This window comes from Eleutherodactylus coqui, chromosome 1 (assembly GCF_035609145.1).
Source record: "Eleutherodactylus coqui strain aEleCoq1 chromosome 1, aEleCoq1.hap1, whole genome shotgun sequence".
Classification (NCBI taxonomy): Eukaryota; Metazoa; Chordata; class Amphibia; order Anura; family Eleutherodactylidae; genus Eleutherodactylus; species Eleutherodactylus coqui.
Genome location: NC_089837.1, coordinates 524,335,336 through 524,344,346, shown reverse-complemented (window position 1 = coordinate 524,344,346; position 9,011 = coordinate 524,335,336). Strand labels below are relative to the sequence as shown.

Genomic DNA, 9,011 nt, shown 5'->3' with positions numbered 1-9,011 from the left:
CTTTTCGTCTCCTAGAGATAAAAGCCCCTTAATGCAGAGAGAACATGACTGATGGATTCGGAACCAAAAAAAGAAATAAGAATTTCACAGTTCATACATCCTCCATCGCTTTCTATCAGTGGGTCAGGGCGGCCTCGGCGCTCTCCATTTCCTGCCTGCCAATCTCCTTTCTGATCTTGTTACCTGGTTTTTATAAAGATAGGCGGCGTAAATAATTATAACATCATGGAGAACCTGGAGGAGGTGCTCAGGAATTGTCAGAAGGTCCAAAAAAGGTCACCTTAAAAGGGAATTGGACCTTAGTTTGATGTGGCACAGTGCCTGGACCCCACTAGAAGTCAATGTGGCTTCAATCTGCAGTAGTGAAGCCAAGACTCCATAGATGGTGTAGAAAAGAAGTAAAATGGTCTCTGGCCAAATAATAGAACGTCCATGTATGACCGTTCCGCTCTTTATTTGTAGAGCAGCAGTTTGTGCTCCAGAGCTGCTGCTGTTACTTTTTAACCAATTTCAAACATTTTTGGAGACGATAGAACGCTGTATTTAGTCACTGATCATACATAGAGGGGCATCAAACATTTCCTTAATGCATCATTTTTGTATATATTTATTTTTCTGGTGGGAGGGGCAACTTTTATTTATTTTGTGGTCATGTGACATTTCTTTCTTTTTTTTTTTTTTTTTTTTACCACCAGGAGGAGGAGGAGGCCCTGATGGGCATTTAATAGCCGTCTGCTGAACCGCTGGAGAGAGTATGGTAAAGCACCAACCGCTACAGTACTACGAACCACAATTATGTTTGTCATGCCTGACTGGAATTTACGGATGCCGATGGAAACGGTATCAGCGATCACATGATGACACCACCAAGGTAAGAGCAGGTTTTATTATGTATCATGTGACTGTGTAAGCCTGGAATAACTAGCCTGTCTGCATAAAGGGGTCGCACAGGAATTGACAAAAAATGGAAGCCGCCATCTTTGGAGCCTGCCATATAGAATGGAACTAGACTGGAGGGGGGCAGATGCTAACGGTGTAGTATTCATTCCTGCCAGGGTTACCCTTCATCCTACCAGGAATGAAGAGGGTGGCATTAATTTCCGGCCTTGTGCACTTCCGCCTACGATCTAGTTACATTCTAGAATGGGCTGCACAGACGACGGCCATGTTTCTCAATGTTTGTACATTTAACCCCTTAGTTACAGCCAGTACGCCTTTTTGCTGACTTTACTAATAGGCTAAAAACCTGCAAATCTATCTTTCTAAGGGGGTGGCTTGGCTGACTGCTGACACTGCTGTCACCCATCGGATGCCCATGGGAGATAAAGGCCTGCACCAAGGGCTCCATGTTTATTTAACTCTGCTTATTACACCATGCCTCCAGCAGAGTGTAGTAGGCAGCTGTCATAGGCTTAGTGCAATGCACTACATGTTGCTAACTGTCCTAGTGATTGAACAATCACACCATAAAGTCCCCTTGATGAACTCAAGTATCAAAAAGTTCAATAAAAAAAAATCCTGTTTAAAATCACATTTGGCACAGAGTTCAATGCGTAATCTGTATGCAGTAAGCTCCTAAGCTCCCTCTAGAGGTGGCTGCTAAAAATCGTTTAACAGTACTTAGGCCCCCTGTCCACAGGCATTGCAGTATCCCGCGGCGGACATCTGCTGCAGAAGCCGCCGCCCAGGAGCAGGAGCTGGCACATGAATCTCCGCCGGTCAGTCTATTTGAAAGATAGGCTGACAGCGGAGAATCGCGGCAATTTGCAGCATGCTGCTAATTGCCGGCTGCAAGCGGAGAATCGTAATGATTCTCTGCTCGTGGACAGGGTGCCGGCGCTTTCCATAGCAATGCTATGGAAAGCTTCAGACGGCGTGATTCGCCGTCGATTTACCGCCGGCGAATTCATGTCCATGGGCAGGGGGGCCTTATGCAGAGGATTTGCAGCTGTGTATCAAGGAGGCGGAGCTCCATCTTCTAAAAAGTTATTAATCGACCTGGAGTTATGGACCTAGAATATACTTTTATGGGATGATGACCTATATGGCTGCCATTACAGCCCATCTGAGACTAGCCACCAAGCTATTGAATAGAAGACCAGTCTAGCAGTGCAGTTATATGGGAGCGGTGGATGTGTTGTTGCGCAAGTAGATTAGCCTGCCATTCAGGAGTCTGGGAAAGCTGGATTGCCACGTTTGTCATCACTCAACTCTCCCTGAAGTGCATATATATAGACAATGCAGCTGAATAGAATAATTTCCAGCTTCATAGGAGCGGATGAGTTTTATTCCACAAAGCTCCCCTGATTTGGGGGTTCGCTCTGTAATACATATATATCCGCGTAGGATCGCCGACCGGCTGTGTAGCTCGCCTTGTGCCTGGCTGTTCTCTCCACAAATCTTGATTTTGCTGTCTGATTTGTCTCATTCTTCGCCCTTCTGCTTCTTTGGATGAATCTTATTGATTTCTTTTCTGGCTCGTGTCTATAAATGAGCGTCGCTCTTCTTCTCTGTGTTCTGCCTCTATTGTTTTTCTCCTATGCCCAAAAGGCAGTGACAACATAAAATCCTTTCCACCAAGTCCCTGTTCTGTCAGTGTTGTTCCATTATATGATTCCTGATTGCTTCCATAGTGCCTGTCACCAGGGCCGGCTCCAGGTCTCGGTGGGCCCCTTCAGTGTGTCACAAGACATTGGGTAGTAAATCTGCAGCAGCACATAGTTACCATATAATGGTAGATACTAACTCTATACAGGTGTCGTGCAGACCATATAAAGGATTACAGTACTGTTATATCCAGTGGTCACAGGTGATGTCATCTGATTGGAGTTGTTTAGTTTCCTTTTTCTTCTGTATCTAGTCCAGGCCGTCATGACAACTTCTCCTGGCCGCAACTTGTCTCTGCCTTGCTTTTCCATTACCCTCCTTACATTATCTACAGCTTAACACAATACCCCTTTAGTACCCAAGATGGTAATGCCGCTGGTGGTACTGTACATAGTAGTACTGTTCACAATTTTGTGCCCCTGTAGGCCCTACAGGTTAAGTGCTGCTTATATTGACCTTTACACAATAAAAGTGCCCCCACTTGACAATAATGCCTTATATCCCCACTCGATAATACTACCCCTTTTGTCCTCATTCTCAAATGCCTCTTTTCAGAAATAATGCCCCCATTTGTTCCCCTTCAGAAATAATAAATCAATTTTTCCCCTTGTAGAAGTAATGGCCCTTTTGATTAGTTATGCCTCCTTTTCAGAAATAATGCCCCCTGGAAGCAATTCCACCACCACCTTCAGAAATAATGCCCCCTGGTAGTAGCAATCCCCCACCCTTTTCAGAAATAATGCCCCATGGTAGTAGCACCCCCCCCCCCCCCCCCACACCCTTTCAGAAATAATGCCCCCTGGTAGCAATTCCACCACTACCTTCAGAAATAATGCCCCTTGGTAGTGGCAATTTCCCACCACCCCCCTTTTTCAGAAATAATGCCCCCTGGTACTAACAATTTCCCCCTTTGCAGTAATAATGCCCCCTGGTAGTAGCAATCCCCCTTTCAGAAATAATGCCCCCTGGTACTAGCAATTTTACCCTTTGCCGTAATACTGCCCCCTGGTAGTATCAAGAGGAAAAACCACAGCATACTCTAATTTGTGTGGTGCCTGCACGGATGGCTTCCTTTGAAGTTAATGGAATCCGTCCGACCCACGGCCCTTCCGCAATTAACATTGGGTAAAGGTCGCGGGACCCGCAACATCACCTAGCGACGGCACGGGAAGATCTGTGCGCCACATTTCAGGCGGCTCGCTGGCCGGACCATCCACAGTATAGAAGAAACCTACATGTACACGGGGTCACCGGCCAGGCACGGGGTTAGATTCCCGTGCAGGATCCATCCCACATCTGGAATCCGACCAGGTCTGCTGGCGGCCTAAATGATAGTAAATCCATCGATCTGCGGATGCTCCGCCCCTCCCCTAAACTATGGGGAGAGAAGTGTAAAATGGCAAAAAATGGATATTTGGTGGCCGCTGTAGTTTGCGCCACAATTCTGTCAAACGCAGCTGTAAGTTTTTCTCCTCTTTATGTGGAGTAACGCATGACTGCAGTAGCCGACTACATGGGGTTTTGTAGTCTGTCACCATGGAGACACAAGTTTTAGATGGGAGCTGTGAACGCCGTACGGGATGCGATTTCTTTTTCTTTTCTCCTTAAGACTATTAGTGAAGTATCTTCTTCTCATTTCAGATGCATGGAAGCAATACGCCATATACAAATAATAGCGGTTGCAAAAATAATCTTTATTTGTATAGCGCCGACATGTCCCTAAGTGACAGCGTAGACGTCGGAGATGAGTAACAATAACACGGTAGACTCGGTTACCCCGGCGGCCGCTCCACATGAATTATTTATGCAGTGTGACAGTCGCCTGTGATTGGCACGCGCTGCGCTCCCGTATCTAATACGACCCATTCCCTGCAGAGGAGGAGGAGGATGATGTGACATGTCAGCCTGTACCGCGCTCCGTGGCCATGATTAAATAACCTGACAGATTGTGTGTTAAATGTACAGCTTCCGCTCACGAACGCCTCGCAGTCACCTTCGCTGGCGCAGGGAGTCCATTTCACAGCGCTGCGAGACCTGCGGCCGTCCGCTGTCAGTCATCAATGGCTGCACGTACAGCGGGCTGCTCCTGTAACCTAGAAGTCATTACAAAAGGCTTTATGTAATTCATTATGTTCTGTCTTAAAGGGGCGGCCGGGCTCACACGGGCAGGTCGGATTCCCCATGCGGGAGGTCCGCAGCGTATCCGGCTAGGAGCTCGGACGATGATCCTGCGTACCTCCCTTATCTGTATTGCGGATGACCGTGGAGGCTTGACGTCGGTCGTGTGCAGTACTTTTTTTTTAACTTGTTTGTATTTGATGCACCGTCGCTTAGCGATGACGTGGGTACTCGCAGCCCATGCGCAATGTTAAGTGTGTATGGGCTGTAGGTCCGATGCCCCCATTGACATCAATGGAGGCCATCTGCAGTAAAATAGAGCATGCTGCGATTTGTCTTCCACTCGCTGAATATGCAGCTTGTATCCGCGAGTGTGAAGGAGAATTCAAAAATGCATGTCTTTTTGAATGCTCACGTTTTACCACAGAAAGTCCGTGCGGACGCTGATTGTGGAATCCGAACTTTCAATCTGTTGGTGTGAGCCAGGCCTTAGAAAGCCTCTTTTAAAATGTCGTACTAGAACATTCTAGGATGGTGGATGGGGGTTCTCCGATTGTAACTGTGGTGTAAAGCATTGTGAAGGGACACGGTCAATTTTATGTTCGTGAAATCGCTGTATATGTTACTGATCCTGAGTTCCATCCTGTATTATACTCCAGAGCTGCACTCACTATTCTGCTAGTGGAGTCACTGTGTATATACATTACTTATCCTGTACTGATCCTGAGTTACATCCTGTATTATATCCTGTATTATCCTCCAGAGCTGCACTCTCTATTCTGCTGGTGGAGTCACTGTGTATATACATTACTTATCCTGTATTGCTCCTGAGTTACATCCTGTATTATACTCCAGAGCTGTACTCACTATTCTGCTGGTGGAGTCACTGTGTATATACATTACTTATCCTGTACTGATCCTGACTTACATCCTGTATTATACTCCAGAGCTGTACTCACTATTCTGCTGGTGGAGTCACTGTGTACATACATTACTTATCCTGTACTGATCCTGAGTTACATCCTGTATTATACTCCAGAGCTGCACTCACTATTCTGCTGGTGGAGTCACTGTGTATATACATTACTTATCCTGTACTGATCCTGACTTACATCCTGTATTATACTCCAGAGCTGCACTCACTATTCTGCTGGTGGAGTCACTGTGTACATACATTACTTATCCTGTACTGATCCTGACTTACATCCTGTATTATACCCCAGAGCTGCACTCACTATTCTGCTGGTGGAGTCACTGTGTATATACATTACTTATCCTGTACTGATCCTGACTTACATCCTGTATTATACTCCAGAGCTGCACTCACTATTCTGCTGGTGGAGTCACTGTGTACATACATTACTTATCCTGTACTGACCCTGAGTTACATCCTGTATTATACCCCAGAGCTGCCCTCACTATTCTGCTGGTGGGGTCACTGTGTAGATACATTACTTATCCTGTACTGATCCTGAGTTACATCCTGTATTATACCCCAGAGCTGCGCTCACTATTCTGCTGCTGGAGTCACTGTGTACATACATTACTTATCCTGTACTGATCCTGAGTTACATCCTGTATTATACTCCAGAGCTGCACTCGCTGTCCTGGTGTACAGACAATTACGTTCCCTGACTCAATGTGAGGTGGCTGGATAAAATCTTTTCTGTAGTCTTGTAAGTGAAATCTAAGAGGGTATAAAGTAACAGTTGGCGTTGCGGTCGTGCGTCTGTCACTGGGTTTCGCGGTGTTACGGAGGCTGACTGTCCTCTGGGTGTTCCGTGTAATGAGTAGATTGTAGCTCTGCGAGTTCATCAGTTTTATGATACCAGATCGTCTTCTACAGATGTGCCGTGTCCGAGCTTCGAGGAAAACCCAGCATCTAAATCTAGACCCCGCATGGGCCGTGGCCGCTGGCGCTACGTCCTGCAGAGTATGAGCAGGGGCTGGAGATCTGGTTACAGCTCCGTAAGGTTATGTAACGGCTTTACCTGCCGTCTTATGTAAACCTGTACGTAATTCTTTGTGGTGTCGCCATCAGTTGTACCTAATGACTAACTTGGCTCTGCTACATCCGTATAGCTTCCTCCGCTGTTCATGCAGTGTCATGTGTTCTACTCTTCCAGGACCCGTCTTGTATATTATAATATGGATGCTTGATTATGTAGTTTTATCTCATAATGAGCCGTATTTACATGGGAGCGTGTCACGTGCAACTTTTTGATGACTTTTTTAAATTTTTTTTTTTTTGTGGCAATGTGAGGGGAAAAAAGATGCAATTCTGGATTTTTTTATTACTGCATTTAGCATACGTGATGCAATATTTTGGGCTTTTATTGATTCAGCAATAGCAGTTACGTTTAAAAAAAAAAATGTAAAAACCTGGAAGAAGACTTTTCCTAAACCTTTTAAATCTTTTTTTATTTTAATATTTAATTTAATTTAATTAAACTTTAATCCTAAATTTCCATAGGGAACTTGAACTTGTAGTGATTTGATTGCTTGTACAACATACTACAGCACATTAGTATTGCAGTGTATTGCAGTTTTACTAGCTAGCACTCTATTAAACCCTGCTACATGCAAGGCTTAATAGGCTAAAATCATGACATGGGAGCCTTGACATGCCTCCCAATCCATCGGCACCCTACGATAACATCTCAGGCTGATGGGGTCTCAGAGGTGGTCCCCTTCTCTCCGCCTAGCTCCGTAGATGCCACAGTCGGCATTGATGTTTAGGCAGTTAAATGGGCGCAATTTGAGCTCTCGGACCACGGCTGTTGCGAGTTGCTGTCAGAAACCATCGATGGCTGCCAGATATGAAGCAGTCTTAACTCCTGGGCCAGCTTCATACTTCTCTTTGCGACACATTAATGATATATCCTTCATCATTTAAGAGGCTTGAAGGAACACTCCTGTCTTTAGTTCAGGCGCAAAAGGGGTGGAGCTTGACAATTTTTTTGTCTCTTTGATGTTCTTTTAAATCGGTAACTTACAAAATATGAGATGATATAAAGCCTCTGCAGCGCCACCTAGGGAGGATGCCTTCCAATAGAAGTCGGCGACTGACAATCTAACAGACCTTGCAACATGACTGAGGATGTAAGCCAAACCAGCCAAAATTACCCATTTATAGACTGAACGTATGAGGGGCAACCCCAAAACATCTGTTGGGTACTGCTTGGCTAGGTGATAAGCTTGTCCCATCGGTTCGGAGTGGTACTTCATACTATCTCCCATTTGTATACCAAATTTCTCAGAGGGGGATTGCATGGTCTATTAATCTCATTATGCCTACTTTGTCTCCTTATCGGGGGGCGCACGGTACAGCTTTCCCCCTCGATGACTCACATTATAGGCCTCTCATCCAGCCAGCTAGAAGTTGACTCTGCAAGAACCCCTGAAGTAGCAGACAGGATGGGTGTCTTTCCCTTCTTTGGAAGACCCTGGTTTGACTAATGTCCTTTTAAAAGGCCTGGTAGGTCAGCCATTACCTTACAGGTGAGCTGTTTTTCGATAGGTGGCACTGGAAGGGCATTCTGTCATACTCCATTTGCATATCAAATTTCCAAGAGGAACATTTGTATGGCCTATAATTTTCCTTCCCCCCACTTTTCGTAAGGAGAAACAGTAGACCTTCTGACTTTACACCCTAACCCACTTCCCTGCCTTACATTCAATGCCTTTCCACTAAGCTATTGAAGAGGGCTATATGACAGTGGCGGGAGATAGTGGAAGAGATCAGAGCAGAGAAAGCGGTCTATACAAAGGGCTGGAATTCACTCTAGGTGAATTTCCTGCTCTTGTCAGCAGTGAGGGGGAACCAGATCAGCAGCTACTCTGAGAATAAAATAGCTGTGTAGTATAGAGTGGGCGTGTTTATGCTACACAGCCTCTGAAAGAGGAGAGGCAGAGCTAAGCTTGTGACCAGCTGATCATTGCTGGGAATGCCACCCAGACAGAAATCTGAATGTAGGAGAGCCGGCAAACCAAGTATAAAGCTTTCTAAATGCATGGAAAGGAAAACTCAATGCAAAAAAACAATGAGCATCATTTTTTCCAGCAGGGACTATGTAGGATATATTTGTGTATGGATTGTCATGCACAAGTTTCCATAGCCTTTAAATCCCTTAGTCATGCATCATACACTCAGGAATTGATTTTCCATATCACTAATATTGCTGTTTTTGTACTGGTCACTGAGCACTCACAATAGCCTTACATTTCCTGTTACTTTTCAGCCTGTGCTGTGTTCACTGGGGTTCGGGGTCAGTAGATCAGTGATA

The 9,011-nt window shown here is 45.4% G+C and overlaps 1 protein-coding gene across 2 annotated transcripts in view; it reads left to right on the top strand.

The window, feature by feature from the left end:
* LOC136589555 (glycerophosphodiester phosphodiesterase domain-containing protein 5-like) overlaps positions 1–9,011 on the top strand; it is a 232,710-nt gene that overhangs the window by 134,719 nt on the left and 88,980 nt on the right. For both annotated transcript variants that reach the window (XM_066588310.1, XM_066588309.1), the window contains exon 2: positions 696–871. In XM_066588310.1, coding sequence (XP_066444407.1) covers positions 755–871 — 117 coding nt within the window. In that variant the 5' untranslated portion in view covers positions 696–754. The remainder of the gene's footprint in view (positions 1–695; positions 872–9,011) is intronic.